Source organism: Condylura cristata, unplaced genomic scaffold (genome assembly GCF_000260355.1).
Source record: "Condylura cristata isolate star-nosed mole 26May11 unplaced genomic scaffold, ConCri1.0 scaffold00009, whole genome shotgun sequence".
In the NCBI taxonomy this organism is placed as follows: Eukaryota; Metazoa; Chordata; class Mammalia; order Eulipotyphla; family Talpidae; genus Condylura; species Condylura cristata.
Window position 1 is genome coordinate 48,869,606 of NW_004567110.1, and position 20,029 is coordinate 48,889,634.

The 20,029-nt window shown below is 37.0% G+C and overlaps 1 protein-coding gene across 1 annotated transcript; it reads left to right on the forward strand.

The window, feature by feature from the left end:
* Positions 1-17,207: 17,207 nt before the first annotated feature.
* On the forward strand, positions 17,208-19,363 carry CRH (corticotropin releasing hormone). Its single transcript, XM_004679833.2, has 2 exons — positions 17,208-17,515; positions 18,262-19,363. The coding sequence occupies exon 2, from the start codon at positions 18,276-18,278 to the stop codon at positions 18,864-18,866; it is 591 nt and encodes a 196-aa protein (XP_004679890.1). The 5' UTR covers positions 17,208-17,515; positions 18,262-18,275; the 3' UTR covers positions 18,867-19,363.
* Positions 19,364-20,029: the final 666 nt, after the last annotated feature.

Here is a 20,029-nt window from a genome sequence, read left to right on the forward strand (position 1 = left end):
CTGTCTCTGGTGAATCCTCTCACCCTCCGCATCTCTGGCCTGTACCCCAGTTCTGTACGAATAAATAAATAAATCTTTAAAAAATAATAATAAAAGTCCAAGGAATTAAGTTGAATTCAAGGATATTTGTACATTTACTATTTTGGAATGAGGAGGTGATCTCCATCAATACTCGATAAATTTATTCTACTAGATAGTATAATTTTGATAAATTGTTATTTACTATGGCCAATGAGATCTGATAATAAATCTGAAATAAAATGAAATATAATATTGAGAACTATGCAAGAACTACAAGAGAAATAACCTGTATTATTATTACCTAAAGCACAGTTGACAATAGATTTCTTAGGGGCCTATGTCATTCATAATGTGTCCTGGTGAGGTCTGGCACTGTTAAATATCATAATGTGTTACTTCTTTGGGATGTAATTCAGAAGTTCTGAGTTATTTTATCTATGTGATAATCCTCCAGTTTTTCAAATTTGAATTCTGCATCCTTGTTCTCACTTTGGGATTTCATATACCCTTGAGGATTTCATGTGTTTCCATGCATTAGTATTTTTTGTCTACCATTTTGCTATTTGAGATCTCAGGAGACGTCAGATGTTATTTTTAATATCTTTAACAATTTACTTATCTATTTCAACCTTTCTACCTCTGTATGTACTCAGATCTCCTTCATAGTTGCTAAATCAGAATGGTGGGGAAGGACTTGGAGGGGTCCAGATGTTGGTGTGGATGTGTTGGGGTGGTACTTGTCCATGTTTGTGTACTGCTAATAACCCTGCTCTCTGGGGCATGGGCTGAGAGACTTAGAAGCTCCTATGCTCATAGTATGCCTCACAAAGTGAGTACCAGGTCTAGGTGGGTGAAAACGGGCATGTATATCAGAGTGCCTGATCTGCTATTATCTTTCCTAGAGACTTAGTCTGTGTGGAGTACCCCAGCACCTCCACCTGCCTATTTTAAGGGAGGGTGCTTTGGACTCTCTCCACTGTGCAGAGGATAATCAATTCCACTCTTGTTTATGGGACTGTTTTTCTGCAAAGTGTCTTCTAGCTCAATTCTTCAAGATCAGCAGTCAGTAGGGACCCTTGATAGGGTCTGTTGAACTGCTTGCCAGGGTCTACCAGTTGGGCTACTTCCAGGTTCAAACTTGATGGGGCTAGCCAAGGCTACTACATCATTGTCACTTGTCAGTTTTGCCAGGGCTTACCTCACTCACCCAAGCTACCCACTTGGCCCATTCTGCTGCCTGCAGGGTCCCTCCTTCTCCAAACATTGTTCCTAGAATGTGCTGTGAAAGCCTGAAATCTTTACTCCATCTTGCTGCTGCTTCATCTACACCAGCTTACGCATTTCTAAAAAGACTTGTCCCATTCACACTTGATTGCTGGGTTGAGCATGGAATTAAAGTTGGACAGTTACATCAACGCAGAAATTTGAAATGCATTGTCCCACTGTGTGGCTGATGATGAATGGTCTGATGCTGGTTAGAGTTCTTGTTTTTTATAAATATTTTATAAATTTCATTTTTTCCCAATGAAGCTTCTAAGTATCTTCTCTTTATTATAGATTTAATGAAATTCTATAATCTGAGTCTAGTTATGTTTATGTGCCTGTGTATGTGGATGTATTTGATATAGGTAAATTATTGCCTTGGATACTCATATCTTTTTACTCTTGAAAAATCTTTGGTAGTGTTTCTTTGATTTCTTCCTCTTAACTGGCATTGTTGTAAACATAGTTTAAACAATAGTAGGCACAAAGTGGACACTCAGATGCCTGAATACATTACAAATGAATTCCTCATGTAAGTATTATTGAAACAGAAAATAGGATACATATATCAATCAACCATGATTCATAAACTATCTATTGGATCCTAAGGGGATATTGGAAAAGAATATAGGAAAGTCCCTTCTATCATAAAATGTATTGTGCTAAAGAAATGAGACAAATTACTTACATGGTCAGAAAAGAATGACCTCCTTCTGAAGGCTGGTCTCCAGTCATCTTTTCTTGGATCCAAGAGGAATCATAGTCCAAAGCATCCTTTCTGTTCTTCAGTCCAAGATTCAGTGTCTTCAGCTGGTCAGGTGATGGGTCACATGGGCCAAGGTCTTGGCCCCTTCCGAAGTGGGATTAGATGGCCCAGGCACATCAGTGCAACTCTCTTGTACATGACGCATGTGTGTGTTTTGAAAGCCTCATCAGAGATGACTTTGATGGGCAGCAGGAGCCCTCCAGGCAGCAGGCTGCCAATATTGTCAGCCTAAACAGGGTGGGAGTTCTTGGGGTCAAATCACCATCTGTCAAGGTGTTATAAGAGATCTCAGAGTTCTTGTGGGTAATAGTGCTGTCCTCTGAACTATTCCTGTAAAATTCTGTTTATTCTTTGTTGTGAAAGCCCAAATTTAGTGCACCCAATACAGTGAATATGCCCACTGGTCACATAGAATATGTAGGTATCATACAAACAACACACAGATACAAGCAGTTACTTGAGTGCACAAACATACATACACATAAGAAACAATGCAAGACTTGTCCTAGCCTTAGTTAAGTGAAATAACTAAAAGAGTCAATAAATAAATGAAATTACACTTTTACATTACATAATATAAAACATATAATTACAAGTTCATGGGGTAGGGGCATAGTTATAGTCTAGTCTCAATCCTCTAAAAGCAGACAAAAATCTCTACTTTTATAAAGAGAGAACAATAAACCCAAAAATTACTAAAGTAAATGTGAGAACAAGGGAGGAATTTTAGAAAAGAGTTTTCCAAGTATGTGGGGAAAACAGGTTAAAATTAAATAGGTATCAGGGAGGTGAAGATCATCTAAGTGAAGACCAGAAAGATTGCCTCAGCTAAGTAATATTCCAATGTGTAAATGTACCACAATTGTTTGATCCATTGGTCTATTTTGGACATTTGGGTTGTTTCCATTTTTGGGCTATTATAAACAGTGCTGCAGTAAACATAGCTATTTGCAACAACATGGATGGGGCTGGAAGGGATTATGCTAGCTCAATTAAATCAGAAGGAAAAAGATAAATATTGGATGGTCTCACTTTATGTGAAATATACAGAAAGAAACCAAACAAAAGGTCAAGCTTAGGACCATGTTTCAGGGTAGGGCTCCCCCAGGAGCTGGCCCTCATTGTCCTTTCTAACTTTACCTTCAGACACTACAGGAAATCTCTTGAGTTCCCGGAACAGTGGGAGCTTCCTCACATCTTTACAGCTTTCATCTGAGGCTTTCCAGACTCAAGTGATCACCTTTCTTCTGCTTGTTGACCATTCCTAGTCTTCCTTCCAGTCTCACCTCTGGTGTTTCCTTACTGTGGTCCTTTCACAAACCCTTTCTTCACCTCCTATCAGAATAGTCTTCTTATTTTTACCCACAGAGCACTCACAATAAATGTTATTAACATGTCTTTCTTGGTAGGCAGTGAATACATGAAAGGCAGCAGGGATATTACTTGTTCATTTTAATCTCCAGCATCTATCATGGGGACATAGCAGATGCTGAGTAAATGTGTTTTGGAGTCTAGTAAGAATTATTTTCATTATTCTCTGGCCAGTAGAGTTCAAAGGTTAGAACCTGAATTAGAACCCGACTGTGGGCACAGGTGTATCAACTGACATACCTTCAGGGATAGTAATAAAAACAGAAGTCACCTGTGTCAGGTTAAATTTGGCAGGATAGTCTTGGCTACCCGGAGAATCTCTGGGATAAGATAAGAAAAATTTGACAAAGCAAAGTGACCTGCTATTGGCTTTGAGAATCCTATCAAATGGTGGGGAAGTAAAAAACAATATTCACAGTAAAGGCAGCATACTAATCAACTCCTGTGTCTTACCTCATGTTATAAGAAAAAAGAATCCACAACTGTTGTATAATTATTTGTCTTCATTATGTGAGATTTTTCCTCACTTCATTATGCATAGAATTTGCAAATTTCTTTCTGCTTTCTTTCCATTTCAAATAGCTGATTTGAAATTTCAGGAAAGGCACATATTAATTAATAGGCTTCTATATAGCAAATATTAATTTAGAAACTGGTGTGAAGCATAAACATCAAACTATAACAACCACTACAGAATGGGAAACTGCAAATGTTTTCAAGACACAGAGATGTGAGGAGGCTGGAATCTATTTTTAGGATCTGGATAAACACATTTGTTAGTAAAGTGTCCCTATTGCTCCTGGGGTTGTCAGCAAAGGTGGGATGGACTGGGATATTCACCATGATCTATAATGAAAAAAGTGTGAGGGCTAAACACATAAAGAAAAAAACAATAGCCAACAGCAGAATGTATGGACCATGCTTATGTAAGTTTCCAGAGATGTTTCCACTGGGGCCAAGTGTCTTAATCAATGTTCTCGAATGACATGAACATAGTGTGAAATTCTTTGTATACCTTGTGGTTAGTACTGCAGGAAGAGACAACCAGGAACATGGAGTAAATACAAATTTGTTCCTTTTCAACTGTGAGATTTTGCCCCACCTCCTCAAAGTTCCTGAGAGGCCTGAGAAGGATGAGAATGCAGAGAAGGATAACAAGAAAAGTTCTTTGTATATCTCAGTAACCCTCATATCAGCTAGGAGAACACAGCCAAATTACTTGACATTTTGCAAACCCATTTCTGTTCCTATGGAAAGTGAATAATATCTGCTTCTTAGCATGGATCTAGTAAATATTATAAGTAAAGAAAATGTGTTTGTTTTTAAAAGGTTTGGAGGAATCTGAAATACACATTTCTAAGTAAAAGAAGCTAGTTATAAAGAATATGTATTGTATGATTCCAACTCTTTTGGAAAAAACAATGTTATAGGGACAGTAAAGGGCTCAATGGTTGCCAGAAATGAGGGTGGTAGGAGTGGAGGAAGGGATGAACAGATGAAGCACAGGGTATTTTTAAAGCTATGACATGATTCTGTGTGGTAGTGTCATGGTAGCATGACATTAGCATGCATTTGTCAAAACACAGAAATATAACACAAGAGTGAATCCTAATGTAAACTTTGCATTTTAGTTAATAATAATGTGTCAACATTGTTTCATCAACTGTAACATATACCACACCAATGCAAGGCAATGGTGATGATGAAGATAATGGAAAACTAAGTGAAAGGTGGTGGGTATAAAAGGATTATATGTGAATTCATAATTTCTGCTAAGGTTTTCTGTAAACCTGAAGTTGCTCTTAAGCAAAAGTCCATCACACACACACACACACACACACACACACACACACACACAATCTATAGACCAATTTCTCTAATGAATGTAGGTACAAAAATGGATTTCAAAAGGTTATACATCATGGCTATGTGATATTTCATCCAGGCACACAAGAATGATGAGCATCTAAAACTTAATAGGTACAACCCACCTAATCAACAAAGGAAGAAATAATTTTATTAGTAGATACAGAGAAGGTATTTGATAAATTTCAACATTTGTTTATGATAAAAATACTCAAAATTGGACATAGGAAGCATACCTCAGCATAATAAAAGCCACATGTGACAAACACAATAACATACTGAATGGTGAAAAACTTAGAGCTTTTTTTCTAAGGTCAGGTACAAGATAATGATGTCCACTTTTACCACTATTATTTAACATAGTATTAGGAGCTCTAGATAGAGCAAGTAGATAATAGATTAATATAAAATAATGCGAATTGGGAAAGAAGAGGAAAAACTATTATGATTTGTGTTGACATGATAATATATTTATATGTATATGTGTTCCTGGCCACGGAAGTGACCCACAAGGCACAGCAGACCTCTCCTGTCCCATCTGCTGCTCCTCTCAGCAGTATATTTCAGTAAATCTGCCTCTTCTGTTCTCCACTCTGTCTCTGGTGAATCCTCCCACCCTCTGGCCTGGCCTGTATTCAAGTTCTTGTATTCATAAATAAATAAATCTTTTAAAAATATATATGATATAAATATATATATATGTGTGTGTATATATATGTATACATATATATAATAAAAAATAAAATAAAATTTATATATAACCCAAAGGACTCCACTAAAAGCTATTCAAAACAATAAATTAGTAAATTGGTAAGTTATGAAATAAATTTACAAAAATTAGTTGCATTCCTATATGCAAATAATGAACTAGAAAATAAAGGAAAAAAACAGTGAATTTATGATTGATTAAAAATAATTAAACATTGTTAAGAGAAATAGAAGACACAAAGAAGTTGAAAGATGTATGTTGCTCATACATTTTAACATAGTTAAAATGGCCATCTCACCCAAAGCAATATATAGATTTAATGCAATCCCTATCAAAGTTTCAAAGGCATTCATCAAAGAAATAGAACAAACACTATTGAAATTTATTTGGAATAACAGAAGATCTTGAATAGCCAAAAAAGAAGAGGACTGTAGATATCACATCACCAGACTTGAAACTATACTACAAAGTTATAGTAATACAAACAATATGATGCTAGAATAAAAATAGACACACAGACAAATGACATAGAATTTAGAGCCCATAAATAAACCCATTCTTATATGGATAGTTAATCTCTGGTAAAGTAGCCAGTACTATACATTCTAAAAAGGAAAATCTCTTCAACAAATGGTGTTGGGAAAATTTTACAGCCATGCAAAAGGATGAAACTGGACCACCACTATCTCATACTATATTTAAAAATTAGCTCAAAATGTATTAAATACTTATATGTAACACTAGAAACCAAAAAGTACATAGAAGAAAACATAAATAAAACACTCCATGACACTGACTGACATCAGGGGTGTATTTGGGGATTTCATTCCAATAGCAAGAGAAACAAAAGCAAAATAAACATATGGAACTATAGCAAATAAAGTTTCTTCACAACAAAAGAAACTATCATTAAAATAAAAGACATTGTACTAAATGAGAGAAAATAATTGCTTATCATACAGATGACAAGGAACTAAGATCTAAAATCTACAAAGAACCCATACAACTCAACAAAAGGAAAACAACCCAATCAAAAAATGAGCAGAACACCTAAACAGACACTTCTACAAAGAAGACATAAAGATGACCAAGAGGCACATGGAAAAAGGCTCTTCATCATTTATTAGCAGGGATATTCAAAAGGACACCTCACACATTTGAGAATGGTCTATATCACAAAGTCCAGAAATAATAAATGTTGGCAAGGATATGGAATAAAAGGAACTTCATATACTGTTGTTAGTAATTTAGACTACACATAGAAAACAGTATGGAGTTTACTTTAAAAATTAACAATAGATATACTGTATGACCCAGATTCTCCTCCCAAGATAACCACTTTAGGAATGCAAAAACACTAATTTGAGAGGATATATGCACTCATATGTTCACTGAAATACTATTTACAATTATCAAGTTACGGAAACGATCAAAATGCCTTAGAAGAGTGGATTATCAAGATATGATATAAAATGTGTGTGTGTGTGTATAGCTAGTCAGCTATAAAAAATGATTAGCTTTTGCCATTTTCTATAATATGGATGGACCTAGAGAGAAATACGCTAAATGAAATAGCTCAGAAGTAGGAAGACAAATACTTACATGGTGTTTCACTTATATGGGGAATATAGAGATACAAAACAAAATATCAGATAAACCAAACCAAAATATACCCTAGAAATATGAGTAGAATTAAGCCTACCAGAGGGGCAGGAGAATGTAGATAGTAAACTGGGGAAAGGGTCCAATTGACTCCGGTGGAAGACTTGGTGATGGATGTGATGTGGAAATGTACTTTTGAAGAGGTATTGTTTGATACCTCTGAATTATATATAATATTGTAAACCAATGCATGTTACCTCAATAAAAAAGTGTATTCATTAAAAAATATATATTTAAACAGCTTAGTATCTGAAAAACTTCTGGTATTAGGACAAAAAATTGAGTGATCACATTGTTTCATTAATAAGCATGTATTAAACTAAAAAATATTGGGCTGGATGCTAGGCTCTGAGGAACTGCAATTGGATATAATTACTAATTTCAATGGTAACAGCCACATTATTAGACTACCAACAACAATTACTAATGTCTATTGAATGTTTTTTATAGTCTAACCCACCCTTGAGTAAATATAATTTAATCCCACAATCCTAAGAGGAAAAAATAAGAAAACACACATTTTATATTAGTTTTACAAAAATGGAAATAAAAATGGAAAACTTAAATAACTTTTCCCAGATTATCAGTCAAACTGGACTGAGCTTATCTGATAACTCATCCATAGAAGCCTTAATAAACTTATAAAAAATGATAAACTCTTGCCATCTTCTATAATATAGGTAGGTGGGTGTTCCCATAGAAAGGGGGAATGAAGTGACATGCTGTATTCTATTAGCAAGACTGCATTGAAGAATTTTTTTTCTGACTGTAATTTTCAATTAAAAATATTAAACTGAATTATATTATAAAGAAGAATCAGATAAGGTATTTTTCCTCAAAAAGACAAATAACTTTTTCAGAAAAAATGTATCAGATTATATAATTGTATTTCTCTATTAAAGTAAAAAAAGTCCCTTTATTACGATTACTCTTGTTGCTGGGAAGATAAAAGTACATTAGCACAAGGCAGAACTTTATAGCTATAAAGAAGAACAAAGAAAACAAGTTGGAAAATGAGGTAAGGCTCAAATATGTATCTATATTTAACTTTTTATGAATAGGAACATTAAACTTCACTGCTGCTTGAGGTTGTTAAATCTTTTCCATTATCCTGGGAACATTGTTGTTTAAATCACTTATAAAAATTTATGCAAAAGTGATTGTGGCAAATCAGTTAGGTCTTTTTTCCCCTACACATGGGTTTCATCTTTCCTCTCCAGGATTTGTTGACTCACAGTTATGAGACCACCTTGAAGTTATGTAGCATATTTATTAAATTGGGCAAACAAGCCCTCCCTGGTGGCGCAGCGGGTTAAAGCACAGCACTAAGAAGCTTAAGCCACTTCTGCATGAGTTCGATTCCCACCTGTCCCGGAGGAGATCCACATGGCGTGGCAGACCTCTCCTGACCCGCACACTGCTTCCCTCAGCAGTGTACTTGTCAATCTGCCTGTTCTGCTCCCCACTGTCTCTGGTGAAGCCTCTCACCCTCCCGCATCTCTGGCCTGTTCCCCAGTTCTGTATGAATAAATAAATAAATCTTAAATAAATAAATAAATTGGGCAAACATAGTCAAATCTCTAACAATCAATAAACACCAAGTATAAGCAGTGTACTAGAAGTTACAGACTACAAAGAAGTGGGAAGTAAATTCACAGTAAGCTGTGAGACAAACAGCACACACATGAAAAAAAAAAACAAAAACAACTAAATTTCATAATGGAAAACTATCATCACGTTTTCCACAGATGGGTAACAGAAACTTCAGATATGAAAAGATCTTGCACCAAGGTTCACAAAAGATTTGAACCTGCAACCAGTAACATTTTTGAAATCCTAAATGTTGACAATGCAACTGTGTGCTCTTGTAGTCTGTGTGTTCTATTCCCGCTTGACTATGTCAGATTTCTTTATGAAAAATCCAAAGTCACTTACTCTCACCAGTTTTGATTTCCTGGAGCACTTATGCCTTTTCACACCCAAAAAGGTCCTCCTTTTCAAGTTAAGCCCACAAATTCCTGCTGGGCTAAATTACTGTAGGGATCAAATCCTTTCCCTGATCAGGAAGTATGAAAACAATCATCTTATGTGTAGTGAGTGAGGGATTGACAACTCTTTGCTGTCAGGTGATGATGCTTCCCAGGGCAAGTAATCTCAAAAACTGTGGAAATAGATACCTTCCCATACCCTATTCAAGGTGAAAGGTGTCATTTTAAAGTTTTCTTCTAAGAGTGGTAGAAAATAATTCAGTAGTCTAATTGTGCACTTAAATATGAATGGCAAAGAAAGAAAATATAACTGGACTCCTCGTAGAATACTTCAGCATATTGTATTTCATAACTAGTCCTACAATAAACTGTGATTAAAATTCTGAAATGTTGTAGGCTTGGGGAATTACACTAAGGATTAAAAATGTAAAAAGCAGGCCCTTCCTGGTGGCACAGCACTACCAACCTAAAGCCACTTCAGCACGAGTTCCATCCCTGGCCCTGGAGGTGAGGCACATGGCATGGCAGACCTCTCCTGACTTGCTGCTCCCCTCAGCAGTGTATTTCAGTTAATCTGCCTGTTCTGCTCCCTACTCTGTCTCTGGTAAAACCTCTCACCACCCCTGCATCTCTGGCCTGTACCCCATTCTGTATGCATAAATGAATAAATCTTTACAATAAATGTAAAAAGCATTAAAAGATGTGTTTAACCTTTTCTTAAACAGCCTGCTTCCCCTCCTACTCTTCCCTTGCCTTTGTAACACCAGTAGCATTCCTAAGAGTCTCTTTGGGAAATCTTCCTTTAGAGCAAGAACTGTTCATGAATATAAATATCTATTCAGGGTGTTTGGTTGATGGATTTCTTTCTTATGACCAACTATTGTAAGATGATTAGTTCTTGCAAATTGCCCTTCTTGACAGAAAGTTCACACACATCCTCTCACTGCCCTCTATCCATTATCCGGAGCCCAAAACAGAAAATTCAATGTATTATGATGTAAATAGAAAGGTCAGTCATGTCTATCAAGACAAGGGCTTGTTAGAGAAGCAGAAATGTGCCCCTTTTCTGATGCTCTGAGTCATCTCCCTAGGAGATGATTTGCTAAATTTTGGAAAATCAAAAGAACAGGTAACAAAGTCCTTGCTATTTTCTGAGGAAAGGAATAAGGCACCCAATGATGATTTCTTGATGCCAAAATAGTTATTGACTGTTGGGGTTTTGAAAGGAAGACCTCCACCAACCCCTAAAAAGGAGCATGGCTACCCAGAGATGGTATCTTGGGCTCCTGAAGCAATCCACAGGAGATCTTTCCATTGTTTTGTTGAACTTTTGTCACCACTGGCATGTGATAGTTATTCACCCGAGACACAGTGGTTATAAACAAGTGCCATAATTCATTTGTCTGCCTCCTTATCTCAAATTATTGTTGAACACTCACTCACTACTCATGAAATGATGGTTTGTTTTCACACTTCCTGATCAGGGGAAGGAGTTGGTCCCTACAGTAACTGAACCCACTAGGAATTTGTGGGCCTTACTTGCAGAGGAGGACCTTCTCTTGATCTCATATCTTTTGATCTCCTATCCACACTGTATTCAAAATACAGGAGGTTTTTAGGGCTTGGCAATGCCAAGTATCACCAAAAACAGGCATGAGAAAAGGGATCAAAATAGGCAGGCTACTTTAAAGTCTCTATATATTGAAAATCAACTCTACAAAGAAGGCTAATTGGTGACAAGAACAAAGAGCTCATGATCAGCTTTGTATTTGCCTAATTCTCAAAATGAATATGACCATTTATATGTAGTCTCCAAAATACAGAAAACAAGGTGAAGAATACATTTTTAAAAATTTTAAAAATTTTTAAATTTTAAAAATTAACTATGGGTGGAATAGATAACTTAGGGAAAGGAAACTTTGGACATTTCTAGTTAATATTCTTAAAGAAAATGAGAAAATATTATACTATAAGGCAAAAATCAGAACTATAAAGGGATACAGAAAGAATAAAAGATTGAAGTTGAATATATGGTTGTATTTCCATATATGTAAAATCATATGTGAATATATGGTTGTAATATAAACTGGAACATATTAACAGTCCTTTCAGAAAGTGAATCCCATACAAAGAATCCTAAGAGGAGTGAAAATAAATAACATAGAGGGCCAATCAGAGAGAAGCATCTTATAATAGAAGTCCCAGGCAGAAAGAACGGAGAAAGTAGAGGAATTATTATAGAAATAATTCAAGAGCTTTCCTCACACTTGAAGTACAAGAATCTCCCAACTAAATGAATAAATGAAAAAAGACCCAAAAACAGTGTAAATTTCAGAATATTAACAAAGATAAGATACTAAAATTGTCTGGGCAGGATAAGGGTGAAAATATGTGCTATAAAGAAATAAGAAATAAAATGACATTGGATTTTTTATCAGTGGCACTGGATGATAAAAAACAAAGGAACACTACTTTCAAAGTTCAGGTGAGGGCTCATATTAAACCTGAAATTATTTAACTTGTTAGTGTATTACTCAATTATCTAAATAAAATAAACCTATTTTCAGAATTCATGAACTTACAAAATATGCCTATCACACATCCTTTCTTAGAAATTTATCTTTGGATGTGCTGTAGCAAAGGAATAAACTCGTGATTATAGACAGTGAATTTAATTCAAAAAAGCAGAAAAGAGAAGTCTCAGGAAGAGAACAGTGCATCGATTTAGAAAGTGGCCTTTCTAAAAGCAACAATTAGAGTACTCAAGGAGAGAGGTGTTTAAATGAAGGAGAGGGTTTGGTGAATTACACATCATGATTGAAACTCTGGGGGGGAAAATGAGGAATAAAATTAAGGCAGTAATGATAAACCAAACTGGGACTGTAAAAAGCAATTAGTAACAGTGCAGCAGTAAGCAACTTTTGAGTACTCAGAAATTTAAAACTATCTTGATTTTTAACTTTTAGATCAATCTATAGTCAAAGCAAAAAAAAATACTTTAATAGAGTTATAAGTTTAAGACTGAGAGTCTAACTGTAAAAGTACAGATGAAAGAACATGGAAGATCAAAGGGCAGGAGGTTGTATGAAAAGCTGAAAGTACAATAATATTCTCAATGTACAAACTGGGTGTTGAATTACTGTTTATAATTAAAAGATCAGGGATGATTCTGTGAATATATTACTTAAATGTAAAAGGTGCAAAGGTAAGGTAAAGAAGAAGAATTTTAAAAGTATGTTATTTATTAACCATGAAGTGAATAAAGCCACATCATTAGATATAGAAAAAATGTTTTAGAGATTTAGGTGAAGAAAAGTAGATTATAAAATTCTGGTTTTGTCATCTAGTTAAATTGGTTTTGTTTTTAAAGATTTATTTATTTATGCATACAAGAGCTGGGGGTATAGGCCAGAGATTCAGGAGGGTGAAAGGATTTACCAGAGACAGAGTGGGGAACAGAACAGGCAGGTCTACTGAAACAAACTGCTGAAGGGAGCAGCAGGTGAGATAAGAGAGATCTGCTGCGTCATGTGGGTCACCTCCTTGGCCAGGATTGCAGTGGCTGCTAATAGTTTCATAGTCCTGAGACTCAACCCCTTGGGCCACCAGGGAGTCCCCATCTAGATAATTTGGATAATAAATTTATAGGTGATTTTTCTGTACTTCAATACATATTCTATAATTCAATTATTCAGAAGGTTTATTGGGTACCTACTATGTTGTAGCACTGTGCTAGGCACTGGGATAATAAATATAGCAGTTTATAAAGACAAAGTTTCTGTCATATTGTTTATAATCCAGCAAGGAAGATACATATTATACTGGTAACCATTATGTAAAATGAAAAGTTTATGATAGAAGGGACTTATGATGTTGGGAGAACATAAGGAATAGGCCCTAAATCTAATCTAGGAATCTGGGAAAGATTCTTCTACCAACAACTTAAGTTTTAAATAAGAGGTTTTTTTAAAGTGCATATTTGCAATTAGGAACACAGTGTTATCCCAATTATGTAAAATGAACTATGAAAAAAAACTCTCTAGAGAAACAAAATATTAATAGGAATTATCTTTAAATTCTGGAATCTGAAGAATTTTTATATATTTCTCATTTTCCCAAGTTTTATAGAAGGAGGATAAATGGCTTTGATAATCAGAAAAGATTAATAAAATTACTCTTACTGGTGAAGTAGCTTTATATTTGTGTTATTAGAAGTCCTTTCCCTCATATACTATAGAAATAGAAGGTAATTACTAATCTATCTGAAGCAGTTACAAATACCAAACTACTTGTTCACCCCAGACATTTTTAAAGGCTATTGGAGTTCATAGGTTTGTTTCAACAAATGTTCCAGTTAGCAAACTTGGAGACTATCTTTGCTGTGAATTTAGCTAATAGAAGCACCTGAAGATACAAAAGCACAAGAAGATATAGGTGATGAGACTAAACCCAGCAGTTATACAGCTGTGCTATATCTATTTTAACTTAACTATACCCTGTATATTGTGATTGTAAATATGGCTTTAAACATGAAGTAGCCCCTAATCTCTTGTTTTTGTGCCCATGTTTCTTTGATTGTAGTTCTGGGTCGTAAAAGAGTTTAAATTGACTCTTCAATAAAAGTTATTCCTGTATATAAGATCAAATCTGTGAGTGGTGATTTTTATGGATTTGTCTATTTAGTTTACTACAAATATACATAGTACATTGCTCTTCTTATTATATAGTAATATCATTATTTTGAGATCCCCATCACTTTATATATATTTATCAAAAAAATATCTAATTTCCCCAAGGTAGCCTAAAGTGAAAAGCATATTAATATATCTTAAATTGACAATGCATTTTACAGCCTTATGTTGTAGTTACAAGAGCCAGTCAAAAAGTAAGTTGAAGTGTATGCACTCAGATACTTAAAATAAGCATGCACAGAAAACCTGTGTGTTTTCATGCCTTAGGAAATTTACCATTATAAGGAACAAAGAAAAGGCACCTAAGTAGTGACAGTGAATATATTGATTTAGCTAATGAATCTTCTCAATTCAACAACTTATTTGTGTGTCTGATAGAAAAGGAAGTTCAAAATTATATAAAGAAGTAATATAGGCTGATAGTCAAAAGAACTAGGTTCTAATTCTTACTTTATCACTAACTAAATGAGTGACTTTAGATCAGACACTTAAACTCTCTGGTTCTCATTTGAACCAAATGATAATTTCTAATATGAACATTCAGTGATTTGGTGAGATCTAACTTTTGGATCAATTGCAGTAAGTAGGGACTTCTCTGCACAGTTCTTCCTTGCCTGGAATCCAGGCTTTGTTCCTCACCCCTAATCAAAGCCATTTGTCCTCTAGTAATTACCTACTCCAGGAAAGTCTTAAAGCTGGAATTCAGCAGTGCTGAGGGAAATATATAAAACAACATTCTCCAACATCCCTAAAGGGATTAGTGAGAGCCCACAACATGTTACAGAGGAATCTCCCAGGCCTGCTCAGGTAAACTCATACTTTTATGCTTTCCCTAATTCTGTATCCATTTACCTGAGCTTCCTCCTGCAAATCTGCTTCCATATACAGATTGACACCTAAATTAAAATCTGCCATTGAAGACAGGAACGGAGTCATAAAGAAAAGTAAGCAAAAAAAGTAGAGAACCATTCCAACAAAAAAGAAAAAAAGCCCACAATACAAAACTAAAGCTCTGTATGCCCCCATTAACATAAAACACAATTTTCCTGAGGAGCTCAATTAATTTTCCATAATCATGATCTTTTATTAACAACACACATCTTCCCAGAAGACATTTCTTTTTCTATTCTCTTATGTTAAAATCACATTCTGTTGTGAAATAATACAAATATGGGCTGACCTTCCTGGAGATTGCCAGAATTTCTCTTTCTACCGTCACTTTGTTTCTAAGAGCAGTTGATTAATATAGACTCACAATAGGATTTGAGGATGCAAGGGATTGGAGCACACACTATGAAGCTAGACACAGCTACTGCAACATGACACAAATTCAGTCCCCAGCTAGAGAGATGACCCACATGGTGGTGACAGGCCTCTCCTGTTCTACCTACTGCTCCCCTCAGCAGTGTATTTCAGTCAACCCGCCTGTTCTGCTCCCCACCTCTGTCTCTGGTGAATCCTCTCATCCTCCCACATATCTCTGGCCTGTTCTGGTATGCATCAATAAATAATCTTTTTAAATTAAAAAAAAATAGGATTTGAAATAGGCAATGTAGGATTTGAAGTGTAGCAATGAAATAGCTACAGAGGAAGCATCAGGGATAACCAGGAATGAGAAAAAGGAAGTTTCTGGTAACAATTCTCATGGTTATCTAGAAATTTAATTGAATATCAGACATCAGAATTTGGAATTGGATCTAGAATTGCGGAATTAAAGATAACTGCCTCCCACCTATATTACAGTGTCAACTTAACTTGTAATTTGTGTGTATGCAATCTGTGTGGCATTCTATTCTGTGGTAGTACCAGAGAGCATTTATTTATTTATCATATTTCTGGGGTGCACAATTAAATTTGGAAAAAGAAGTGATTAGGGAAAAAAAAGAACCTGTGTGCCCTAGATATGCTTATTGTCATGAATATTGATTGCATTTGGAAGTAAAATGAATGGTGTTTACCTTTTTATAGGCTTCATATTTATCAATTAAAATGTGTAACTGATTACTTTTACCTATTATTGGGCAATTTAATCCCTTTCCAGTAAAGGATAGGAAATTAGAATGAATGTTCCTTTCACTGCTTTTGCATTATATAGACTAAATAAATTGATTAACTAATATACCTCTTATTGGTTCTTTGTCTCTCTAATTTGGGGACAGTAAAGTCCCCAGTTAATGTCAGATTCTGAGAGACAAAGGAGGAGATGGGAAGTTCTGGAACAATTTAAAATCTTTGCCACCTTCCTGAGAGACTCTGGTTTGTGCCCCTATAACTTTTGCCATCATTAAAAAAAAAAAAAAAAAACTTGAGCCACATTTCAGGATACTTACTGGTCTGGCCTCTATAGACTTCTGTTTCATTTATTCTTGGAGGGGAAAGCACATAGAAAGTTAAAAAACTGGATTCCATTCCCTTGTTTTTCATTTGTGTCTGGACAGAAAGGTGATGGGACACTATTTCCCTAGCAAAGGGATGTTTTCACATATTGGTGACAACTGATCAAAGAAGTTAAGAGGGAGAAGGAAGAGAACAATCCAGATCTACCTCCTATAGCTGGTTGTTGCTTTTGTCATAGGCCTCTGCATTGATAGCCCTCCCCCATCTCACATTTTCCCCTTCCTCTCTCCTCACATCTGCTGTCTCTTTTCTGACCCCCCACTTCTTCCCCCCAGCTTGGCTTTTCATAGTAAGAGGTCAATATGTGTTCACACTCGGGAAATCTCATTGAAGAATTTTTGTCAATGGACAAGTCATAAGAAGCCCTTCCATTTTAGGACTTGTTGACGTCACCAAGAAGGCGATAAATATCTGTTGATATAATTGGATGTGAGATTCAGTGTTGAGATAGCAAACTCTGCCCCTCGCTCCCTGGCAGGGCCCTATGATTTATGCAGGAGCAGAGGCAGCACGCAATCGAGCTGTCAAGAGAGCGTCAGCTTATTAGGCAAATGCTGCGTGGTTTCTGAAGAGGGTCGACCCTATAAAATCCCACTCCGGGTTCTGGTGTGGAGAAACTCAGAGCCCAAGTCCGTTGATAAATTGAAGAGAAAGAAAAGAGGGGAAGAAAAAGAGAGTAGAAGCAGAAAAGAGAAGGGAAGAAAACCCCTGAAAAAACCCCGGGGACGTTCCTCTGCAGAGAGGCAGAAGTGCCCGCTCACCTGCAGAAGCGCCTCAGAAGGTAGGGAGCGCCTAGACGGAAACATGCCTCCAACTTTGCACTGCTGAGCTGCCCCGGAGCCGGCTGTTCTTGTGCGGCGGTGTGTGTGTGTGTGTGTGTGTGTGTGTGTGTGTGTGTGTGTGTGTGTGTGTGTATTAAGATTCCGATAGTAACTGGGGTGTAACAGAAGTAAACCTAGACGGCTGCTCATTGTTATCTGAACTGCCAGTGCCAGTTACTCCTTGCCAGTTGAGTATATGAGCCCCCACCCAAATAGTCCCCAACGTCCGGAACCCGGGAGAAGAATGCAAGGTAGGGATGGAGATGGAGGTGGCGAGAGCAGCTCTCAGTTTAGACGAAATTGCTGAAATATCGGGAAAGGGGCAGTTAAATAGCAACCGAAATCTTAAATTTATAATTCTTTTCTAGAGCTCAGGGAATCAGTTTAAGAAATCATTACCAAAGAGACTCAGGGACCGTCCCTTCGAGCGTCTCGGAGAGAAAAGGTCCCTCCAGCCTGGCAAGGGAGATAGCTTTGACGCCGAACCTACAGGAGCCCCTTTGCCGGCTCTCCTCTCTCTTCAACTCTAAAAGTAGGAGTACAGGGATTTCAGCACCGCGGACAGCGACCGCCCCACCTCGGAGACACGTCCTTGTCCCTTAGGTAGACCCCCATACTACATCTCCCTGTTAAGCTAAATAAATTCTCACCAATTCTTTCTTTCTCTCCCGTTTCGTTCCGCCCTCTGTTCACCTCTGTGCTGCAGCTAGCGCCCCTAACATGCGCTTGCCGCTGCTCGTGTCCGCGGGTGTCCTGCTGGTGGCTCTCCTGTCCTGCCCGCCATGCAGGGCCCTCCTCAACAGGGGTCCCGTCCAGGGAGCCCGACAGGCCCCACAGCCCCTGGATTTCTTCCAGTCGCCGCCGCAGCCCCAGCAAACCCAGCAGCCGCAAGCTCGTCCCGTCCTGCTCCGCATGGGCGAGGAATACTTCCTTCGCCTGGGTAACCTGAACAAGAGCCCTGCTGCTCCCTTCTCGCCGGTCTCTTCGCCTCTTGCCAGCGGCAGTGGTAGCGGCAGCCGCCTCTCTAACGACGAGGCTGCTGCCAACTTTTTCCGCGCTTTGCTGCAACAGCAGCTGCTGCTGCCTCGGCGCCCGCTCGACAGCCCAACTGGTCCCACGGTGCGCGGAGCCGAGAACGCCCTCGGCGGCCGCCAGGAGGCACAGGAGAGGGAGAGGCGATCGGAGGAGCCTCCCATTTCGCTGGATCTCACCTTCCACCTCCTGAGAGAGGTCTTGGAAATGGCTAGGGCGGAGCAGTTAGCTCAGCAAGCTCACAGCAACAGAAAACTGATGGAGATTATTGGGAAATGAAACGGTTGGTTTGGCCAAAAAGATTCTGTATTTAGCACACACACACAAATAAAAAAATAATACAGCATTCTGTACCATAGCGTGCGCTGATACCATTTGTTTATTTTTATATAGCTTGACGCGTAGAGGATGTACAGCAAGAGAAACTATACTCCTTAACTAGCATGACCATAGTGTATTCTCGTGCAGTAAAACAACAAAATGTTATTTGCTACTGTTTACATTTAGTTTCCATCTCCAGTTGTCTTTATTGGTGTTTGCAAGAGAGTATGGAACGTTTTGAAGAAACAGACGGAAATCATACAATGATTTTGTTGTGGTCTGAGCCAAAGAAAATGTCTTTCTCTTGGGTGGGCAAGACAAAAATCTGTAAGCTCTTTAAATCAACTTTTTCTTGTAAACCTTTCAGTAATAAAACATCTTTCCAAACCTTGGTCAATTTGGTTGTGCAAGATAATGTTGAATATTTATATTTTTAATAAAAGCTACAAAGTTAATTATGACTTTATTTTCCTCATCAATGGTAGTAGGGGAAACACTTGATTCTTCCTGACTCCATTAGACAAAACTCCTTGCATTTTATTTTCTATTAATAATACAAACGTGTCACTGACTTACACAGTCCTGCAATAGCCAGGGGCTTGCCTCTGTGCTTCAGATTATTCTGAGGGTGAGTGAAATAATTTGAAAATAGTTGCTTCTAGCTGTAAGATCATAATTCTACAAATGAAAGATTGATTCACCTTGGAAATATCATTTAACTCTATAAGATATGAAATAATAGGGAAGACTAGAGGAGGAGAGGAAAAGAGAAGCTTTAGGCAGGGCATTCCTTTAATCATACAAGGCCAAAAGGCTGAATTTTTTTTTTTCCTATGAGAAAGGACTGCTTTATCAAGTCACTACTTTGGTACCATAAAATATTTTTTCTAAATTACTTTCCAGTGCCTACTTTTAAAAGGAGAAGTGGAATAGCATCTCTACTTTAAACAACCAAGTTTAGTTGCTATAAAATGGCAGGTGGGAAAGAATTTCTCATAAAGTATAATTTGACTTCAATAACTTCACAAATACCCTGCTCATTTCTATGTATGCTAACATTAGTAATTTTAATTCTTTTTTTTTTAAAGATTTATTTATTTATTTGTGCATACAGAACTGGG